This window comes from Meleagris gallopavo, chromosome 5 (assembly GCF_905368555.1).
Source record: "Meleagris gallopavo chromosome 5, MGAL_WU_HG_1.1, whole genome shotgun sequence".
Classification (NCBI taxonomy): Eukaryota; Metazoa; Chordata; class Aves; order Galliformes; family Phasianidae; genus Meleagris; species Meleagris gallopavo.
Window position 1 is genome coordinate 51,301,738 of NC_139408.1, and position 23,641 is coordinate 51,325,378.

A 23,641-nucleotide genomic window follows, 5' to 3' on the forward strand; every position below is an offset into this window, starting at 1 on the left:
GCCACATCTCATAATCTTCATTCTTCAAGGTTTCCATGGCTCAGCCAGACAAAACTAGAGCTGAGCTGATCTCTAGTGGTGGTGGTGACAGTCATTCTCTGAATGAGAGCTTGGGCAAATGATGTCCAGTGTACTTCCCAACAAATAATTTTCTTGATTTAGCAAGAAATTGAGATGAGTAGTTCTGAATTAAAATAAATAAATAAATAAATAAATAAATAAATAATAATAATAATAATAATAAAAGAGGAGTCATAGGATTCTAGAAACCCTTTCAGGTTTATACTTTGAGTCTCTCTGGTGAAACAGTATGATAATGCTCAAAAAGATATGCCCCTAAAATAAGTGTGTTCATTGCATTGGTAGTCCACAAATCCATCCTGGATCTCAGATTCTACAGCTATACATGCTTTGTTTCTCTAAAATATCATCTTAATAGGAAGGATCCTAGGAAGAAAAGAACTGAAGGACTTTTTTTTTGCCTCCAGGTAATTTCAGCTGCTCTATTTTCTTCCAGAGGTTTGGAGGATAAAAAAGATATCCTGAGTTCCACAAGACACATCTACCTGCCCAAGTCTGCATAACCTCACCTAGATCAAATGACAGCTAATACAGTAATCTTTTCCAAACCATGACCTATCCCAAATCTAGCAAACAACTGAAGACTAAAGCTATTAATATCCTGCCAGCAATCCCTTCATGTGTATAAGCCCCAATTAAAGTAACTGTTGAAATTCCCTTTCATTTTGAAAAGTTCATCTCTACTTACCACCGAGTCCTCAGTCCTACAATACATCTTCTCCTATCTTCACACTTTACTGCATGGCTCATTGGTTGAAATGCCTCACTGCTCCGTCCCAGCACACAATGACCAGCTCAGAGGTCTTAGCACAGTTTCACTCAGTGTTAGCCATCCACAGCTGCTGCTAGCCCAGACTCCACCTACAGCAGATCCCAAGGTTCCTATCGTTCTGCCAGCTGCCAAGAAGTGCAGCCAGTTCCCATAAAGAAGTTTTTGTTAACTCCATCACTAGGATTGAGCCTACAAGCATCAAGAGCATAGACTTGGCAGCCATGGCAGGCAAATCATTTCTCTATGCCACAATTTCCCCATTTGTAAAACAGAAGCAATAGTATCCCCTGAAACCATTTTGACAATGTTGATTAACAATATAACAAAAGAAATAATTGTAATAATACACAAAATCAGTTACATCAAAAGACATTTGTCATTATAACAAATTTGAAAGGAACAATATAATTGTAAGACCTGAAATCAGATTGGAGCAAACCCTTGTGAACTGTAGGAATGTAGATGAAAGGAAGCCTTGTGACAACAAGATATTCAATAAACATTGTTTGTACAAGAAAGGATTTAGATCTCTAATTTCTTTAACTTCTTTATCATTGTAATAATCTTAAATATCAAGAAAAAAATCACATCTGTTAAAAAGTCAACAGTGGAGGATATGACATAAGTCTCTTACTGCATCAAGAACACAAATCTAAACCACAGCAAGCGTGGCCTATCAGGAGGCAGTGAACAACAGCTCTGTACTAGTGAAGGACCTCAGTTTTGCATGACTGATTAACGCTACTCCTGGCTGAGTTATAGCTCACTTTTAGCTATTCAGCAAACGGCACATCTAAAATATCTGAGGTTACACAAATTGACTCATTGTATATACTTTTGATTGTTACCTTGAAAGTTTGTTGACATAGTGTTTTTAATCAACTTCAAATTATATTCTAATTGGGAATGAGTTACAAGGGCAAATACCAGATTTTGTGAAGTGCTTCTTGGAATCTCCACTTCTAGCATAATAGCAATTAATAGATCTTCTAGCTAGAAAGAAAACTAGCTCTTACTTGATAACATAGCCCCATATCAGCTCCTCAGTAATGCTAAAAAATGGAGAGAAAAAAAAAAAAAAAAAAAAAAAAGAGAGCACTCATGTGGCCCAAAACATAGAGGTTAAGCAGATTTTTTGATCAAACTTAAAAGCTTATATCCTAACCTATCAAAACACAACTCATCTTTCCAGGATAAATAAGCAGCACGCACATTTTCAGTGCACTAGTAAGCAAATAGAAATGAGAGTCTATATTGTAGTAGTCCTCAAACAAAGTACTGTAAACAACTTCAAAATTAATTGGAAATCAATTGATTTCAACTGGATCATCGGAATTGGAATGGTAAATTGAATTGGTCTCCATTCCATGCCTTGCCTAAGTGGTCTCAAGCAATTACCTTGCTTTCATAGCTTTCAGGAGCAAGCCAGTCCTTACTTGGTTGCACTGACACATGTGCATACATTTACACAAGATGGTAAAATTTCTTTATACTCATGAGCTCATTTGAGCAGTATCAGCAATGTAAGTTATTTCTGCTTTGAAGCTATACTGAAGCTTTAATCTTTCAAACAGTAGGGATTTCTCTAGTCTCAGAAGTATAATCCTTTATTACATTATTATAAACCTATTCATCATTCAAAGCATATTTGTTGTTTCTTGTGTAATATTTCTATTTTATAAAACAAAACCTTCCTTTATACAATGCCTATCATGATTTAGAGGAAGAGTCTAATTAGAAGGAAGATAAACCTTCCGAATTAGTGGTGTTGTATTGATTCTTCTAATGGCTTAATTAATATAAATAGGCAGCAGAATTTTAACTGTATTATTTCTAATCAGATTTTCTGTCATTTTACTCCTAGTATTTCTGGCAGAAAATGAGTAGTTCCTCACTGGTTCTTTCATAGCGCCAAATCTCTCCCTTGTCCCACTAATGTAATAACAAACATCTGCACAAGTGCAGCAGAAAGACAGTGAGGCCTTAAGGGGGATATATTAAGTCATTTACATAAATTAAAAGTAATCCTGCTTTACCTTTGGGAAAATGTCAGTGCTTATTTGTGCTAAAAAAAAAAAAAAAAAAAATTATGGATGGCAACTAAAATTAATTCAAGTCAACAGCAAATACAGTTAATTCTCATTTTCTATTATATCTCTTTGGCTTAGCCATTATTTCTACCTTCCACTTCATGTGTAAATCAATAGTTATTTTCCAGTTGATTTAACGTTTCTTAGTGTTAATTGTTTATCACCAAATTATGATTAAAATTTAAAATGAAAGATTTGTATCTTCCTTATGCATTGGATTCACTGGTTCAGAGTTTTACCGAGGCTGTCATTAGGGCTGGATGCTATCATCAATACAAATTGCTAGGTTTTCAAGACAAACTATTTCAAATCACAGGAGATGCTTTAGAGGAGCACTCTAGAATAGAGAAGCCTCAATTGTAGGTTTTAACACAGCCCCTTTAAAAGAGTTTTGTCCGTAAAAGTCATTACTTAGAATTGCTGGGCCAGGAAGAAAATAGTCATTCATAATTGTTAATCTAGTCCTTTGGGAGTATAAACATGGTATTTTCCCAACTAATCCTGCGCTGAGTATAAAAGTGGAAGCATTTATCCAGCTGACTCCATCAGAACCATGTATACTGTTAAAATTTGTTTTGTTAAAGATTTGTGCAAGGACTGGGGTAACAGAGGATTTAGCTTCCTTCTGCACGTAGCCTCTGACTGCGCCGCTTGTGGAATGCTGATGGTTTGCTCATCACTCCCTTATCCACATGGGGAGTTTCTAGCAGCACTGATAGCCACTACTATGGAAATTAAGAGAGAAATCACAAGGCAACTACACTTACTTAAGTGTAAGTATCCTAGGAAGTTATTTAAGCATAAAATATATAACTGTTTGCAAAAGAAAGAGTAATTCAGTCAAGAAAATACGACCACAAACCAGCAAGTAACCCTACTAATCTTAGCAGGTCTAGTTCCATGTTTAAAACCAGACATGCGTCTAAGCAGAGACTTCTGTGTAGTATTATACAAGAAGCTTTGAGAAAAACTCTACAATTTCAGGGCAAAGATAAAAGTTGCCCTAGATTAAAATGTGGCTAAAGGGTAAAATAAGACAATATTATTTATTTTCACACTTACCAGTCATTTCCCTGGGGGTTCACAATTCTCTAAGCAGTTCAGCTGAGTTCTCCTCAGCTGCAACTTGTTTAATTTATTAGGCTAATGCTTCTCTCAAAATCCCCACCCTTCTGCAGTCATTCTAAGCTGTGGTAATGTGGTCTCTGAGGAATAAGTAACTGCGTCCCTGCTGTCTGAGAAGTCCCCTACATACAGCACAGCACCTGTAGGAAGAATTCATTTCCCTCTTCAAAAGAGGAACTCGACTGAATGGCTGAGCAACAGGGCCAAAAAAGCAACCAGGTAGGGATTTATAGTGCTGACAGTACTTGCTCTTCCTATCTTTCTATGTCAGAACAAGAAAGTAGAAGGATCAGAAGACCCAAATGAACCTTGTGCTTAGATGTACTGTCTTACTACTGACTCACAGAGCTGAAACAACTGTGAAATGCTACTTGTGGATAAAAAAAAAAAATAAAATACTCTCTGTCTTTGATGGGAAGTTGACTGCTAATTCTCTGTCTTTCTGTAGGTGTTGCAGTAACCAACAGCTGTGGGGAACCTTGCTAATTCATGCATTTCCTCCTTGTCTCGTAGGGCAGCAATATGGAACCAAGGGACAGCATGAAGAACCTGCTAACAAGCACACAGTGCCTGAATCACCGCAAACCACTACCCAGAAGATCTGTTGAGAAGGTGAACAAATGCATTCAGGTTGACATGGACTTGGAAGCGGAGAATCCTAGTATAGATTTGACTCTTTCTCCAAAAATCAGCCTTTCCAAGAAGCCTCAGCAATGTCCAGGGAACACGTCACCATCCCAGCAAGGTGTCTCCTCACCCTCCCAAGGGCAGCCTGCTATGCCAGCTCTGCTACCATTGCTTCCACCACCTCCATTCCTTCCTCCTAGGTGTAAGATTCCTCCCCCACCCCTTCTCATGCCTGGCATAAATGCACCATCACTCCCACCTCCCCAGCTGTGCAGTAATCCTGAGTGCAGCCATTTCACTTGTGGATACAGTGAGCAGCCCTGCCCTAAGAAGACACCGAAGCTAAGGATGAAGGTGTTTCACTGGCAGAAGCTCCCCTCTGACGTGGTGAGACGTACGTGCCTATTTGTAACCACCAGGCTGATGCTAATGTTGGGAGCCAGGCCTTGGCTCAGCAAGTCAGGTCATACAAGTGCTCCTATTGCTCAACCTCAGTCGTACAAAAAAAAAAAAAAGCCAGTAATCACAGATAGGGAAAGCCAAATTCTTCACTAGATTTGGATGAAGTGGACGAAATAATAGTTTGGGCAAAGCACTGATTTGAGGCTCTGTGGCCACTAAAATGTCTTTTTCTTAATTTCCACAATATCATTAAGTGATGCTGTGAAGTTTAATTAAGGTTTTCAAAACACGCTAAATTTCACTGAGTGGAAAGATGTGTGGAAAAGCAAAGCCCTGAGATTCTTTGAGCTTTTTTTTCTAACGAATTCTTGGCACATCATCCCTGAGTGTTGTTTCAGCTGAAGCTTTTACTACTTTTTTGTTTTGTTTTTCCCTTGCACAGCCAGAAGATGCATCATCCAAGAAAACCCTTGTCAATAGGGCTGAGGAACACGTAGGCTCAGGGCAGGATATAGCCTCCAACTTCATTTTGTTCTGACCACAGCTATGTGATTTATTTATTTATTTGTTTGTTTCCCATGAAAAATAACACTAAGGTTTGTGGCTAATGTGATCTGACAAAGGGGTTTGAATGGCCTGTTCCACTTTCAGCAAAGAGACTGCTGAAAGTTTCCAATTATGCTGCAGCTTTTAGAACTCATAATACATCTTGTAAGAGTTCTCCGTTGTCACAAAGAAAGGGGGAAATCAGAGTGGTAAGAACTTGCTGTTATGATAAAACATAAATACACATGCTAAAAACAGTTTGGGCTCAAGTCTTCTTCCCTAGGTCATGATCCAAATTCAGACTCAACTCTAACCTCTTCAGTTATACTATTGCAATCTCTCCTGAAGAAAAAGGAGGTGAGATCCTTTGTTAAAGATTCCAATATTGTAGATAAGTTCATACTTTAAAGTGCTGTGTGTTATTCAGGTGGCTTCTAATGATCCTACAATAACACAGGGTTTTGAAGTTTTTATTTTCTGTCCAGAGATACTTAAGTTTATTTAACTGGATGCAACATCCCCTGTGTGGCTCTCACAATTCTTCATTGTGTAGTCCATCAGTAGTGGTAGTAGTAAAAAGAACCATTGAATTGATCTGCTGCATTCATTTTGGTGAATCACATGTGGAGATAGTCTTTCAGATTTAATTATCCTTCAAACATTTGGGAGACTGTCTTTGGTGTATGCAACTCTTCAATAATTAACAGTAGACCAGGGCTAATGAGTGTCATAGAATCATCTAGGTTAGAAAAGAGCTTCAAGATCACCAAATCCATCCATCAAAATGACCTCCAATGTCCCATTACAGAACTATGTTCTTTAGTGCCACGTCCACTCATCTCTTAAATACATCCATGGTCACATTTAGTTCACCTTCTGTTTTATTTCTACTTATCACAGTGCCTTGAAAGTGCTCCTTTCTCTCTGTTAATCCATCTTGAAGTGTTGATCTCTTCTAGAAAGCTGCTCCATGTGGGCTGTGGTACCAAATGGCAGCAAGGAGCTTGTAGAACCTGACTACACAAGCTTGGAGCTACTTTTCTGTGCCTCACCAACAAAACCAAAGGAGACAAGACCAGCAAAGAAGTCAAAACAGGTACTTGGACTACTCGCTTTTTGTACAGCTTGGCAAACGTGAAAAGCATATTCACTCTTTATTGTTGGCAATCTTCTATAACAAGGTAAAAAGGCTGAGATATTCTGGTATGCTTTGCCTACAGCTGCCTTGAAATAGAAACAGGAGAGCTCCAGAATTATATTTGTTGCAGTAACACTGAGTACACTGCTTACCTTTAGAATGGAAGAACTTGGGAATTAGAGTGCTAATTCTTAAAAAATGCATTATTCTAGACGGATCTCTTCCTTTCTCTATGCCTCTACCTCTCTCAAATGTTATTACATGTACTTCTGTAAATTGTTAGTTTTGTAAATTGTTCAACTAATGAAGAGTGATGATAATGTTATTGCTAGAGAAAAGTGAATCTGGCCCGACAAACAAGGGAAGCTCTAAAATTTCTGTTAAAATTAAGGCAAGTGACTGCATTTTTCTTTTTATCTTTTGGCAGGTCACATTCATTAGTCCGAAGAAAAGTCTCCTCCTGAGTATATTTCTGAAGCAATTTAAGTGGTAAGGTTGAAGATAAGTGCATTTGTTTTATGTGCGTATGTATGTTTCAGACATTAAATGAAATAAATTCATCAGGAACATTTTATAACTGCTATCTTTTCTTAGCAAGGAATCAAGATTCCTGACTGAACATTAAAAGTTAAATAACTTGGAAAGAGACATCTTGAGAAGTTCAGGTCCAAAAATCATTCATGATTTTTATTCGGTTTTTCTATTAATAGAAAAGATTTCTATAATTAATCAAATGGAAATCTGGTAAGTCACAGTCTTCACACTGGAATGAAAAGAAGCAGAGGAAAGGAATCTGTGTTAGTTTCTAGCAAAATAGAATTACTTTCAGATGCCCTGAAATACTGCAGGATGAAGTCTGTGGATGCCTGCCTTTTTGTGCAACAGCCCATGTTAGAAGGCCTTTGAAAAGAAATTCAGCCTTTGTGTTGAGAATAAACCACAGTTTGTCTGAAGGATTTTTTCAAACTCTTTTTACATTAAAAATTCTTCTTTCCAGTGGGAAAGAACTGTGAATAACCTAACCTAGTTGTTATTTCTTCTTTCTGTGTGATTCCCTGGGTAGTTGTGAAGCTCTCCTGAGGGCAGTTAGTGGCTGTGGGTTCAACAAACAGCTCCATCGTGACAGATGGAGCTGCCCTACAGCCAGAGCTGAGCCCAAAGCAGAGCAGTCTGGACCCATTTCAAAGACATGTGGACTGCCAAAGTTACAGGCAATGATTTGGAGTAAGGCTCTCTGAGATACTCATAACGATCTCTCAGCAGGAGAAGAGCTATCTTAGCCTGGGCTTTGCTGGAAGCAGCGAAGGACTCAAGAGTAAATCTCTTCTCAGTGATGTTGGATGCAGTAAGAGGAGAGCCCTCTGGGTTTGCTGCATGAAGAGGAACAAAGTTCAGAAAGCACATCTAAATGGTTAGAAAATTTCCTTCAGGCTTCAATGTCTCTTCTGCTCACAGCATCTCTCTTTCTCGCAGCTCCAATGAAGAAATTGCTAACATGATTCAGAAAGGGGACAGATCCAGGTTTGATGCTGGGATACTGAAACAGCTACTTAAACTGCTGCCTGAAAGCCATGAGGTATTACAAAGCCTGCTACCATGACAGAGCTGGTTGTGCTTGCTTGGCTTGAAATATTTTCACTGGTAGAGCAAGAAACTATGACTGGATCCAGAAATAACTCTATGGGTATTTTACTGTTTCATTTGCTGCTAGATAAACAAACTGAAGTCTTGCAAAGAAGAAAGGTCAGAACTAGCAAATGCAGACCAGTTTTATCTCCATCTCTTGGAAGTTCCTAGGTAAGCAAAATTGCCTTTGTTTTCAATCCTTGAGTTTGACTTGTAAGAACCAACACCTCCATTTCCTGTACTAGAGGGATGTTTCTAACAGTCAGTCCTCAAGGTAAATAACCTGACTGCAAATTGAACAGCTAGCTGTAGAAACCTTTCCTTCCCAAAGGTCAAACAAACACACATTTGGCAAATTAGTGTTAAATTAACCTGGGTATTAATAAGCTTCTGAGAAAACTTCTGACTGTTGTGCTGTATTGTCTGCACGACACAAAGCTGCAGACGGAACCCAGCCACCACGATCTCACTCACTCCATCTCTGTTCCAGAGACTCTGGTATACGAAAGGGATCCCACAAACCGAGGGATGAATCACAGCACTGCTTGTGCTTTGACCACCTTCCAGGAATTTCCTGACTTTTATGAAGTCAGATGAGATGCATACAGAGAAATCTTTGGGCTCCTCTTAAAAACAGTGTAATTTGTTGTAAATCATAGGAATAGCCTACATAAATATGAGAAGCTGCATGTCCCATACCCCTTTTTGAAAATGTAGTGGTTAAAATGTGGCATTTATTTTTCTCAAAGTTACAGCTAGCTTTAAAATTAGTTTAGAGAATGTTTTTATGGGCCTTCCACGACATTAATCCATGGCTAGGCATAAATATCATTAAAGGGCATCACTGAAATAGAATCAGAATTTCTATTTTGGAATTAAAAAGGAAGAACAAAAATCCTAGCTAGTGCTGCCCAGGAACCATCAAAACTTATTGCCTTGTTATGCAAGGAAACGACTGCCAGATTTCAGCCAACATTGCTTTCTGAAAGAGGCATCTTTGGAAATGCCTCAGTGTTTGGTTTATTTATAATGCAGTTCAGTGAGAAGCATGTTGTGTCAGAACATTAAAGTGAACATAACAATGATGGTACTGCACTTTGCCTAAAATGGGTTATTCTCTGCTGAATTTGATTAATTAGGTGCATAGTTTTTTACTTTTTTTTTTTTTTTTTTCCCCTGCTGATCTCTTTTAGCTACCAGTTGCGAATTGAATGTATGCTGATTTGTGAGGAAACACAAATTCTTCTGCAGTGTCTGTGGCCAAAAGCACAAGCCATCAGGACAGCTTGTGAAAGTAAGTGTATCAGAGATGTGTCTATGGCCAGTGCTCAGTCACGGGAAGCTTCTAGTTCTAATATTGATGCTATTAGAGGTGGCATCAATGATTTTATAGGCTATGATCTAATCAAAATTAACCTTTTAATTGCAGAAAACGTAGTTAGCTATCAAAACAATTCAACAGATTCTTCCCCTTAGAGTTCACTCAGTAGAATAGCAATTTGTGCTGCTCTGCTTTAAGTGGAGCTTCTGTCAACAAGAATAAAACACTTTGCCTCCTCTCCATCAGTGACCCTGTACAGAAGAAGGAAATTTCCTACATGTCAGTGCCAGATTTTGTTTGAGTAGAGGTTGAATTTTTGTGCACAGCAATGATTTCTGTCCCTAACAATGAATCGGTTCCAGTTTTCCTTCCATCCATGCTGGTTGATGCATCACAGTCTGTACTGGCTTCCAAAACAAATGTCCCTGATGTTCACCAGCGTTTCAGAAACTCCCTTCACACAAAATTAGCCTTGTTTTTTGTTTTAATAGTTATGCCTTAAAGGATGGCACTGAGACAAAGGAGAAAAAAAAAAAAAAAAAAAAAGCTATGCTTTTCTTAACCTAGAATAAATGTACTGAAAATGCAGGCTATCACTTTTTGCCAATTTAAGCATTTAGTGGGTCTCCCTTACAAGCAGCTGCAGTGATGACACATCCATGCTTGATGGAAAAACTGGTTTTCCATATACTTGTAGAAAAGAGACTAAAACAGGAACTTTATTCATTCTACTTCCATTAAGTTGAATTATTTCTGTACTGGTTGATTTCCAAATTCATAAAAGAGGATTTACACAATCTTGGATGAGAATTTTGTTAACTCACTGTCAAATGTAAGGAAAATCCTGCTTCAGAAAGCTCCATTTAATTTACTGAGAGTGCTTTTCTATTCCTCAGCACTTCTTACCAGTCACCGACTGCCGGTTTTCTGTCAGTTGATTCTTAAAGTTGGAAACTTTCTAAACTATGTAAGTAGGCTGATTTTTTTTCTTCAATTAATTTCTCTATTTCCAAATATAGCCTAAAATACAAACACAAGGAACTTTTTTTTCTATATCTTCTAGGGGCATCACACTGGAGATGCTGGAGGTTTTAAAATCAGCGCCTTGCTCAAACTAACAGAAACAAAAGCAAACCAAAGCCACATTACTCTGCTTCACCACATTTTGGAGGTAGAACAAAACCATGAAATAATTTCTGTGGTTGTTACTCTCTACTATTAATTCCCCAGAAGCTAAGGGGCTGTAATTTTTCAGCAGTAACCACCACAGACATCTGAAGAGTGAGCCTCTGTACCTGGAATACAATGAAAGCTTTGCCACTGCTCCCTGGGCAAAAATAAAGATAAAACCCATTAGCAGCAATGCATAGAAAACCTAGTGTTGGCTTTCTTCCTCAGGTTTGCTTAACATGTCTGCTTTGTGTTTTCTTTCTCTTCTGCAACTGCTCTCTCATGGGGACATGCCTTCCAAATGCATCTGTCAGATGAGGTTAATTTTAGTGTTATGAAGACAAAATCTCAGGTCAGCTTGCGTGCTGTGGCAGCACATGGGTTGTAAGCCTGAGCAGTTAAGAGCCTTTTTTTTTCCTTCTTCTTTCCTCCCTACGGCTGCCAACTGTGACAGAAAGAAATGAACAAGGCTAAACTTACCCCAGCACTTATAAGGAGAAAAACTGAAGCATTCATTTTTCAATCCAGATATTGTCCAGCTTGAAAGACTTTCCTGCTCTTTGACAAACAGTGAAAGGTAATGATCTTTTCCTTCAATTTTAGGAGGTTGAAAAAAACCACAATGACCTGCTGCAGCTTCCCAGAGATCTTGACTTTGTTTCCAAGGCAGCAGGGTAGGACATTATTTGTTTTTGTCGTATATGAATTGCCTCTTTTAAGCTAACAACAAGCTGAGTCATTTTATGGTGGTGTAATAAGGTCACAGGACTTCTCTGGTGTGTGAGAGCGCTTCCCTTCTAAAATCAAACAGTTCTGAGATTTGTAAATCAATCTGGTTACAACTTTTTATGTGGTGCTCTGAGTGATTCTTCTTCTAGATGCTCCACTACTACCTTAGAAATAAAACTAAGTAAATAGTGAACTTGATTTCAAGGATCATATTCCTCTATATATTGTAAAATAAATATTTCCTGAAGTTGCTCCATCATACTCTTATGCCGGGCCATAAGGACTATATGTGCAAAGCTGGAGTGAAAATAGAGTGGGGCAGTTTACTAGCAAGCAGGGACCTCAGGAGCCCCTGAGTTAAATATCAGCACTTCTCTCCAGTACAAGTGGGTGAAAAGAAAAAAAAAAAAAAAGTCTGGTTTTGGTGAGCCTGATGCCAGCTCAATTTGCTTAGTTCAGAAGAATCACGTGAGGGACACGCTGAATTGCACTAATCAAAATACAGATGTATAGCAGCAGGATTAACAGTTCTAATCTTGTTACGAATTCATAGGAACCTCAAAGTGTTTTAATCTTCCTTGTAACTAGAAGCAAGTGTAACTTGTAAATCTGGGGGTGAATTGACATTGTTAAGTATCTGCTAAATAATAAGTTAAAAGTATTTTGATTTGATTATGCAAGAAGCACTAATATAGTGCCAGGGCTTTTGCTTGTTATCTGTGCAGAATTTATGTTGGATGTTGTTCTGAAGCACAAATTTCTTTTTTCTATGTGCAGTAATAGAGGTACTTTTGTTATCTGAATCTAAACCTTGCTGATGCAATAAATGTGCTCTTTTTTGTGAAGTCATTGCTCTTAAATTTAGCCAAACCCACAAGCTTATAAAATTGTTTTATTAGTCAGCTTTGGGAGAGGTGTTTACAGTACAAATCCTGCATAGGGCTCTTCTGTTCATATCTGGATGCACCTTGTTACACAACATCAGGTTTTGATGAATCAGTGATTTTCTTTTGGTAAATGTGGATATTTGAAGTATAAAACATGTTTGCACTGTAATATGTTTGGTCCTCCATGTGAGGTAAATGAACTTTGAGATAACACTTCAGACTATAAATAGATGATGGAGAAAAACAGCAAGGAAGGAAAAGAACCATTTAATTATTGACAGTACTGGCACAAGAGTTGAGTGTGTGTTGCCTATGAATAAAAATAGACTGAAAATTTTGGAGGCTTTTGAACAGAGAGGTTCATCCCTGTGCTGCCCCAGGAAATGGTGCAGGCAGAAGCACAGCTGCTTCCTCAGATGAGGGTTTGAGTGGCAGAGAAAAAGGGCTTACATAGAGGAAAATTACCTCCATAAGCAGGGTTTGCTAGACAACTAATCCTACATTCTTTTGCAGAGATGTTTTTATAATTGTTTTTAAATGAATACAAAAGACTCACCCCTTTATTTTCATTGTACCTTTTATGAGCCTTTCAGGTTCCACTTTGACGCTATGCGGGCTGAAGCAGGTGACAATCTGAAGAAACTGCTGGAAATAGAGAAGCGATTATTTTTGTCAACAGAGGATTTAAAAATACAGCACACAAAACTTGTTCAAGTAGGTAAAGGGGGCACGAGGTTCTTTGCATCCTGCTTCCCAATCACTTTAAATCTCTTCTCAAAGGCTCCAAAATTCAGCTTGTGATGGACACAGGGGTCTGTGGGCAGGGGTCCTAACAACCTCCCTCTGCACTGGGGTGGAGGAAGAGTCCTGTTTATTCTCCAATTCTGCAAAGTGATACTGTGATAAGGAAACAGCTGAGGAGCAGTTAGCTATGTGTGTGGGCAAAAGAAAGGAAGATGCTATAAATGAAACTTGTGATCCAACTATAAATATATATAGGACAGTAACATGTTTTGTCTCACTGCTCTTGGCGAAAAAAAAGAAGTGAGTGAACAGATTTATAGTATGTTTTTATGTGCTTATTTCCAGACATCTTAGCTTTAAAACTTCTCAAAACAGGCCTATGTAACTAAAACTAAAAGGGGTAAATTCTGGTTCTGTGTATCCCTAGATAAGTCATCCCAGTTTGTGTCAAATTTTTGCCTGGTTACATGATAAAAGGGGCAGCATACAATGAGCTGCCCTGGTCCAAATGGAACTGGGGGAAATGCACATGGTTCAGTTAAGAAAACGTGGCATGCTGTGACTGAGTTATAATTGTCAGGTTTATCAAACCTACTCTTAAATGGGTTGGACTAGATGGTCTTTTCCAATGATTCTACAATTCTGGGCAGCTCAAAATGTATTAATTCTTAATGTGCATAAACTGTTGCAAACTGTGTCTCAGAGCAGTGTCAGTGCTTCAAAGGACCTGCAGGAGGAGTTGGCCAACATCGAAAAGAAGAAAGAAGAACTAGCTGACTATCTTTGTGAAGACCGAAAAAAAATGTCCTTGGAAGATGTATTTAACACAATGAAAACCTTCAGGGAACTCTTCCTCAAGGCCTTGCAGGTGGTTTGCATTTGTCACTGCTTAGAAATAGATGGGTAACTTTTCTTAGGCAAAGTCTAACTGGATAATATGCTTACATGTTGGCATTTTACTGCATTAGTTCAAACCTACAAGCTTTATGTCCACTACAAAGCTGCAGATTCCCTAAGAGATTACGTTTGGCATTTCATTGGCTTATAGGGTCTTGCTCCTTGCTTTAAGGGGTAAGAAAACAGCAACTTCACCATAAAGGTTTGCATAACATTCAGTATCTGAATCAATGCACTTCCTCTAGGGATTTCTTAATGCCAGATGACAGTGGCTTCGTTTATGTGCTTTACTGACTACAGCAGAGGACAGGGATGGAATTGCCTTCACCAAGTATTGCCAAAATAGAGAAACGTCTGTTCTGGGCAAAGGCAGGGCAAGAGAGATTGAGAGGTGCTTCAGTGCAAATCAGAGCTTCTGGTCAAAGTGTGAGAGCTTCTAAGTAGTGTCTGAAGGCAAAGGATGGAGAAGGTATCTTCATATATCTTCATGTTTCTACAACCTGCTCCTCCTATGAGATATTGGGCTTCAGTTTTGCAAGCAATGTCACCACCAGGCTCAGAAGCAATGCGATAGTGCCCCAGACAGTCTGGAAATTTTTTATTATTATTATTCTTTTCAAACAAAGTGCTTCTTCATTCCCTGAGGGTCTTTGTTATCTGTCAGATAACATAAACAGAGCAACACAAAGGAAACTGATAATATGAAACTACTTAATCTCCATCTACTTAAAGGAGGGGAAAGAAAGTGTTTCAAACACCACAACTGACACAATGGAAAGGAGCCGGTCTTCACACGGGGCTGAATGTTCCCTACTTCTCAGAAGAGCAGATGGCAGGAAGAAGGAGATAGGGAGACTATTTTCATTCTGCTCAAAGATAAAACCCAGAATTGAAGCTACACTGAGAACTGAGTTGTAAAATTGTGGGGAGAATGAAGTAGTTTGATTATGGAGGACTGGGAGAAACATTTGATTTCTCTTAGCTCTTGCAGCTGTTCAAAGAGGGGAGCTCCCTACAAAGAAGCCATTTAATTTCAGGAAAAGGAGAAGAAAAGTTAAACAAAATCTGCTCTAGGAAGTACCCAGATCATTACAAACATTACACCAACAGCTCTGCGCGGGGATAGATTCTGAGTGCTCCCAGATAATCAAGCTGAAACAGCTGCTCCTCAGTAGGGTGTTGGAACAGGATGTGTTTTAGATAGTGTGAGGATATAGAGTTGTCAATGGAGCATCTTCAAATTCAGAGATCAAATATGTATCTGACATCTCAGTGTAAATCCAAAGGGAAAGACTTTTTATTTAATCTCATCCATACAGCTGTCTTTGGTTATTCAGGAGATGGAGAAAGGATTGTGAACGTTCATTCCTCTGCCTAAGTGGACTTTCTTGTGTTGAAATAATGCTGTTAACAGCATACTTGTGTCAGATTTCTATGGCTTTGTTTTTTATTTCTCTGTACAACTCAGTTTAGGCTTGCTCAATCCATATTTTTTTCCTAAAGTGTTTTGGTTTGTATTTGGTACAGTGTGTGCTGCTCAAATAGCTAGACAATATATCTACGCCAAACTGATCTCCTTTACTTCTTGTGGTATGTTACATGCAGGAATTCTCCCAGGGCCTGTAGATCTCCAAGTTTCTCAGTTGCCATAATATCTCTAAGACATTATGCAAACCACAGCAGGAATTTATCAGGCAGGCATGTAGGAGGCATACAAAGATGAAAGTCTTTTACCCTCACCCTAAAACTTCACCAACTGAAGTTTTCACTTTCTCCTCAGGACAAATGTATCTTTTTATTTCTTTGCCACGAAAGCACTGTTTTTTTGTTGGTTTTTTTTTTTCTTCTCCTTTTCTAGGCATCCAAAGAAGGTCCCCATAGCCTTGAACTTGCAGTGTTCCCAACTGGGACACTTTTAGACTAACTGGTCTAAAAGTTTTTGTGGAAGAAATGATCCCAGTTTTTACCTTCTGTAAAAGATCTAAGGAAATTATGCACATTTCCTGGGACTTCTGTCTGGCTCATAGAAATAGTGGCAGGTGATCTGCAGCAATTAACTAAATCTATGAGTACTATGAGAACAAGTCTTTGCTGCTGCTAAGCTCCCTGCAAAGGAGACCAGATGTGTCTCACTGAGAATCTTATTTGCACCCATCATCATCTTCCAGGACATCAGTAAATTCTGTTATATGATAAAGCAGCACAAGTCTCTACAACAACAACCCAACAACTACTGAGATACCTACAACATGTAGATTAGCTATGGACTGGTTGCAATTAAAAGCAGGTGAGCTCCCAGGTGGTGAAGGCAGCGTTCTGATGATGATTGTAGTTCTGGAACAAGGATTCCACAAGCATTTAAGTAAATGACTTTTTGTCATCTCGATGTCCCACTGTAGTTAGCGTAGCTGATCAGAACTATCCTCCCCTGTCATTGCGCTGTCTGTCAAAACCCAGAAATGCTTCTGCATTGAGTAAATGTCTTTCTGTACTAGAAGTAATCATTCAACCTCTTTCTTTTCCTACATTAATTTTATTCGTCCTGGTTCCAAAAGTTCTAAGGAAACCAGAGTACAACCTGTCTACAACAGGCCCAAAGATTTATACCATCCTGACAGTTGGATGCCTCTCAGTACCAGCCATATGGTTTGGACTCTGCTGCTGAACACCACTGCATAAATATAGTGGGCAAATTTAAAGGGTGCCTGAAGTAAAACTGAATTACTGTTTAACATGGTTGGAATTTCTGGTAGAAGTCTCTGGGTACAAACAAAAGGTTGCTGTGGGATAAATATCTAGAATGTAATTAAATTAAACAAATGTTGAGTCTTGTGGGCAAAAAGATTCATTAAGAAGAATGTATTTCAGTTTTATTTGAATTCTTGGAGTTAAAGCTATGAACTCATCTGCTGGTAACATAAGATGGAGAAGGCATTGACCAAGAAGCTCAGTTGTGTTAATTACTGTGAAACCCCAGCAAGTGTAAGTGTATATGAGGCATATTTAGAATAGTTGTTAATTGCAAGCAGAGCATACTAACTGGCTTTTCCTCTTGCAACCCTTCATATTTAATTTTCTTCTTGTCATTCTATCTCAATGCAGGAAAACCAAGAAAGGAAGGAGCAAGCTGCAAAGTCTGAAAAAAGGAAGAAAGAACTCAAAGTAGAAGACACGAAAAGGCTAAAGGCAGAGCATGGAAAGAGCAGTATATTTAGAGAAAAATGATTCTGTTTTTATTAGCCAGATTTTTATTAATTAGAAGCAGATTATGTGCTTAGCTATGGGTGATCTATCAGAGTAAGAGTGATGTAGCCATTGTTGATGCTACTGTTAAACAGAAAGTTTAGTAAAACATCAATTTTCAAGGGCTCATGATTGATCAGAAGAAATCATGACAGAAATGCTAGAAAAAATATCGCTCCCAATGAGCAAGTTACTCTATTTTTCTTAAAGTTGGGTAATATACTGGTATTGCTCTGAACAGCTGTTTGAAGGCTTTTAGGGAACACAATGAGGTAGCACAAACTTGAAGTCCCAACTGCCACATTGTCACTGACCCAGGCAAGCTGTGCCATGTATTACTGTTACCTCAACCTTCCCTTTTTTCTGACTAAAGTTCTGATTCCTTTAAGTGGTTACTGTGCACTTTAATAATAAGACTTGCTGAAAAACAGCAGTCTGATGTAAATCCAGAAAAGCTTTTGTTGTGCTGGGCGTGAGGTATTTCTAGTGTTAATATTAGCAGGTATGTATTTTAACATTATATTTTGGTCAATAGTTGACCTGCAGTTTTCTTAAAGATTTCTGCTTGGTACCATTTAGTTGTGATTCTTCATTCTTCAGTGAACTAATGCAAAACTGGCGTTAGTAAACTTGAGAGGAATTCACATAAATATTGCATTGGATGCTCACCCCTTGGAAGACTGTTTTCCTTTCTTCCTGTTGTCTACCTATATGGCCTTCTTTTAGTTCCTCCATCAAAACTACTCATCTTTAGAAATGCATTTTAAAAATACATACAAATACGTTGAAAACTGACCAAAATCATGTTTTCCATATTGTCTTGACAAGCTGTACTGCAAATGTTTTATCTACTTTGCCTACCTACTGTAAAGCTGCAGATTCAAACAATAAACCTTTTCTGATGTAAATACAGACAAGCAACTTAATATGTGGTAAAACAGAATTATAATGCAACATTCAGATGTAAGAGTTAAAGGTATGTGCCAACCCTATGAAAAGCAAGAGAACCAGACCAGAATAAGTTTTCACTACACAGTTTAGATGGAAGTGTCATAGTTTTCAGTCTCTTGTGAAAGGTAGATTTCTTTCTTGGGATATAAATTTATTCATTATTTGCTTTAAAAAATTGTGCTGAGTACAGGGGACAGTGAGAATCAGGCATTTTTGCAATCCTGTTTTGTGTGTCAGGATCAGATGTGGCGGAGGGCTGGAGATCAGATTCTTTAGCCTATGTGTAATTTTATTTTATTTTTTTAAAATCACATACTTAGCAAATGAAATAACTATTTTCTGAAGGAGAGTATGAAAAGAGAGTAAATTTAGTGAAGTTAAAGGCCTGGTACCACGTGAAATAACATGAACCTTTAACTTTGTAGTTATGTCCCTTGTAACCCTGTGCACAAATCTTTGAGGCCCCAATCCCACGCTCTCCTAATCTCTGACCTTAACTCCAGTCACATGCTCTGTTAGTGTCAATGTCTGGTTTATCCAGTTGTCTGAGGATCGTTTCTCTGCAGTTGACAGACATGCCAGGGGAAGCACACAGCAGCAAGGTCTCAGTGCAGGCCGTAATCTTGCTCTCTCTAATTCAAAAAGAAGATATGAAAGCAGAAGCAAATGTCATTGATGTATTATTAATAGATTACAAGCAAAGGCTTGCAGCTGCTCAAAAGAGCCAGAAACCAGTCTGAATAGTTACCAAAATTCCAATGTATGGCATGACTTAGGGAACACATCTCAGAACTACTTGACTGCACGTATTAAAAACAGCTTTACTTTCTACAGCTTCTGTTGCAGAAGCCTCCATCGTTGGACACTTACATTCTTCAGAATTGTAACAGATGCATGCAAAGACCATTACTCTATATTATTTCCCCATAAAGCACTGGAATTTTTAATTAACCGAGGGAAAAAAACAGCTGCTTCTAATGCAAGTTTGGGGACACGGCTATTGACCAGAACAAGAAACAAAGCAGAAGCCCTTGGGACCAAAACATGACAACGTGCAGAGAAGGTTATGTTAAATATCCGATGAGAACTTATGTATATAACTGTGACACTGTAACTGCAGCAGAGAGGGAAGTGTTATTAAAAGACAAAAAACAAGTAAGTTTTCATGGATGGTACTGGAGTTTTACAACATAATGATCACCTTTACATATAGAAATCAGTTGTAAATGCAGACCTCAAGCCCAATGTCTTATGTTCTTATATGCAGGGTTAAATATAACAGCTTTTCTCTGGCAAACTTCTTATTGTCTTACTTACACAGGACTTAATTGTTACAACCAAATAATCTGATATATGAACAAAAGTCATCACCATTCATTGGTCTTGTAATAGTAAAAGCATCCACTCTCAGAAGTACTTTTTGAGCATCTGGGCAAAAGGCTTCAGAAGAGACCCACAGCACTGAGATTCAGCATGTTACTAAAGTTAGTTTAGGGTTTCACACTGAATCATTTTTGCCAAATCTGTTCTTAAAACTGCCCAAAGACAAAAGAACTCCACAGTCTGGACAAAGCGTTGCTGTATAAGAGTGTGAATCAGCTCTAGTGTTAGCAGTATTGGAGCAAATCTGGCCTTTTTCACAGCTTCAAGCTTAATATAGCCTTATATGCCTTAAAATCTGTACGTGTTTCTCAGATCAAACAGAACAATAAAAGGTACAAGCCGTTTTCATTTCATCCTGTCCATCTGTCTGCAACAACCCTTTACATATTTTGTAGCTGTTATCGCAGCACCACTGGTCTTTTTTTTCCTAGACTAAACAACCCTAGCCCTTACAGATTTTCATCCTAGGACCTGTTTTCCAAATCTGTGTAATGTAGTTGTGAATCTCTTCTTGATTTTCTTCAGCTGAGTCCCCAGCTGGATGGTTCAGCAGGGCAAAGGACACCTTCCTCTATTTTATAGCTTGTTCTTCCATCTCAGCGTGGTGTTTGCCTTCTTTTACAGACAATATTTTGACTCCTATGTAAAGAAGCATCCTGGTCTCCAGTGTGATCTTACAGAATCACAGAATTGTAAGGGTTGGAAGGGATCTCTAGAGATCATCGAGTTCAACCCCTGCTAAAGCAGGTTCCCTACAATAGGTCGCACAGGTAGGTGTCAGATGGGTCTTGAGCATCTCTAGAGAAGGAGACTCCACAATCTCTCTGGGCAGCCTGTTCCAGTGCTTCATCAAGCTGACAGCAAAGACGCTCTTTCTTGGGTTATTATGGAACCTCCTGTGTTCTGGTTTCTGCCCATTGCCCCTTGTTCTCCTGCTGCAATCTCACTGCCTCCAGCTTTGTACCATCTGCAGATTCAAGAAGTGCACTCTCTATTGCACACTCCAAGTCTTTCATGAAAAGACAGAAGAAAATCTGAACCACATGTAGAGCCTTTGCAATTTGATCTGCACTTGGTCCAGATAAATTATTCACTACTTTCAAAGTATGGTTCTTCACATGCTTTTGTACCATCATACTGTTTTTATCAGGACAAGAAAACAAGTGTTTGGTAAAAACAGTATGATTTTGATTAATTTACTCTGCAGTAAATGTTAAGTGCATTGTTTTAATCATGTGGGCATACTCAGCTAGCATTAGTTACTGTGAAGTTAAAAGCATTACGTTTTTTATCTGAGTAAGCAGAACTTTGAAAGTTTTTCTTATGAAATCCCTAAGTGAAGTGTTGTCAGGTAGACTGGTCCTAATGGATGAGCTCCCAGGAAGAGACAGCTCTTCTGAAATCCTGATACCAATTCCTGAGCTAATGGTTCATTACCTTCTTCATTAAGACCCAGCACCAATCACCGACTGCTTCGTACTGCTTCTATGCTGAGTAACATATCTTAAACTGTTACTAAAAGATTTGCTCCCCTGCTAGATTAGTTTGCTCATAACATATTCTGTACTATTTTCATATGAAACAGTTCCTAGACATGGTATGTTTAATACTGCTGACACTGGGAAGAACATTCAACTTCTGAGTTTCTGAACATCTCAGTAATATAGTTGGTATGATTACTGAAATGCCAAACAGAGCATAAAAAATTCTTCATCACTGCTTAAAACAACAAAAACCCGATCGTAACCAACCAACCAAACAAAAGAACAGCAATAAAATTACTCAGGAAAAAGATATGAGTTCCTACAGTATTGATTAGATGGTAGGATAAAGAGAGAAAAAAAGCCATGCAACAATGGCAAAGTTAAATGCCATACAGATAATAATAGGTATAGCTCTGGAATCCTCTCTGACTTTGTAGTAGAGCTCTGTGCAGGTTCTCATGCAGAGGAACAGCACCAGCAATACGTATTTCTTGTAGCAAAGGGTATTTTAATATTCTAGATGTGTAGAGCTGACTAACAAGCCATCAGTTTCAAAGAGAATTAAAGTATGTGACAAACGAGTGACAGCACTGCTGTGGTTTTGCTCTTCTCAATGCTCATGTTTACAAATCATACAAACAAGAATAAATGTAGTGTCTGACAAATAATTATTCCTCTGTGAGGTGACACTGAAAAAAAAAAAAGAAAAAAAAAAGGACTGGAGGGGAACGAAACTGGGATAAAGCACAAAAAGTATGAGCAAAAGTAGAAACATCATGCTGGCAATTCTTCTTTTGCCATCTATTGAGACAAAACAAATGCAGGTAGTCATATATTTCACTAAGGTACTCAATGTGGTACAATTATGAAGAGGGCTTTAAGAAAAGAGAAGCTTAAGTCAGTAGGAAGAATTCCTTTTGCACAGCAGTAACAGCCCATATGTGAAATGTCAAGTAGCTGCATCCTGCATGTGAAATGCAAATGGCAGAAAGAGGTAGCAGTATTTCAGTGTGGAGAAGTCTGGGAGAGGAGCCAACTTTCAACATGTCTGTGAAACCTGACATGTCCAGGAATGACTTAGGTGAGACATTTCCAGCTGAAAGGAGAACACATTAGTTCCTGTGTAGACTAGGGAACTTTATGTGGACCACAGTGTACAATTCAAGCCACCCATGCATAATAAATATGAACTGAATTCAAAACAGGTGCCTGGCAAGCAGATGAAAATAACCAGGGAATCGAGAGCCAGCTAAAATCTACCTTTTACAGCCTAGCAAAACAAAGCCAGAAACTGGGTGTGATTCCTTCTATAAATACGTACGTGAAAAATGAAGTATTTAAACTAAATGACAATGTTAGCACAGAACATATAGACATAAATTGGCCAGAAGGCTAGAAATCAGCTGACGTTTCTAACTAGAACAGCTCTGCAACAGGTATTCACAAGAAACAGCGAAGTGTATGATTTAGTTGACGGCAATGATGAGGGAAAGTAGACCCAAACATCAGGAGATCGCTCCCAATCCCCTCTTCTGTGTTTATCACCTTCACTGATCAATGCCAAATGCTCACCTGGAGCATACAGTGTCACATCTTCCCTCCTTCCTCTTCCTTGAGAAGATATTGCAAAAGCCAGAAATGAAGCAGAGCAAATGTCTGCTGTCACCATGAATGCTTACAAAGTGCTGCAGGCTGCAATATATTCTCTCCATTTCTATACATGCACATACATAAATTCACACATGCACATCTAAGCTGCATATGCACACACACACAGAGCACACATATGAATGTTTGAAATGGGTTACACATACTGTTACAATTTTATTTTTCAGCACTTGAGTGTCCCAGTCTTTTCATCTTTAAACATATGGTCTATGCTGGTCTCACAGTGACGGCCCGTGTTCTTTCAGGTCAGTGTGCGAGCGTGTGCGGTTGCATGTCACTACAAGTCTCAGGTGTCACAGGCTGCCAGCGCAGGGCATGTGCCTGTCAGTGTCAACAGGCGTGGATATTTTAGGCGTGTGTGTCTGTCAAAGTGCAGCAGGCTGCGTTTCTCAGGTCAGCGTGTGTACCTGTGTATTGCAGCAGTCTGCGTGCCTGTCCTGCCGACAGCTTTGTGGCACAGGGCACAGCTCCACGTGTGCTGATCCCCCACCAGACCAGGCTACCCAGGACCTGGCCTCGGACACCTCCGGGAACGGGGCACCCACACGCCTCACCACATTGCTCAGGCCTGTGCCTCACAGTAGCACAACACTGCGTGCCCCCGACCTCACGCAGCCCAGAGCGCTGCGTGTGCCTCACGGCGACAGCCATACACTCTCGGGACTGCGGTGTCCCGAGATGTACCTCGGATGAACGCGTCGTGCCCCGGTGCCACAGCCCCACGTCTGGCCGACACGCAGCGATCGCCGCACGCTCC

General features: G+C 39.1%; 1 protein-coding gene and 1 long non-coding RNA gene across 2 annotated transcripts in view; one reads left to right on the forward strand and one right to left on the reverse strand.

Annotated features, from left to right (window-relative positions):
- The window catches only part of LOC116216697 (uncharacterized), a 44,394-nt gene that overhangs the window by 19,473 nt on the left and 1,280 nt on the right, over window positions 1–23,641 (reverse strand). Inside the window, exons 2-3 of the long non-coding RNA XR_014883769.1 lie at window positions 18,842–18,981; window positions 11,379–13,159 (exon numbers count right to left, since the gene is read on the reverse strand). This is a non-coding gene — a long non-coding RNA (uncharacterized LOC116216697). The remainder of the gene's footprint in view (window positions 1–11,378; window positions 13,160–18,841; window positions 18,982–23,641) is intronic.
- LOC104911253 (inverted formin-2-like) lies at window positions 4,274–18,324 on the forward strand. Its single transcript, XM_085225729.1, has 12 exons — window positions 4,274–5,089; window positions 6,603–6,739; window positions 7,209–7,270; window positions 8,255–8,357; window positions 8,493–8,578; window positions 9,601–9,701; window positions 10,625–10,695; window positions 10,792–10,899; window positions 11,502–11,572; window positions 13,108–13,228; window positions 13,962–14,126; window positions 17,258–18,324. Exons 1-12 carry the CDS (start codon window positions 4,591–4,593, stop codon window positions 17,378–17,380), a joined length of 1,647 nt encoding a protein of 548 aa, XP_085081855.1. The 5' UTR covers window positions 4,274–4,590; the 3' UTR covers window positions 17,381–18,324.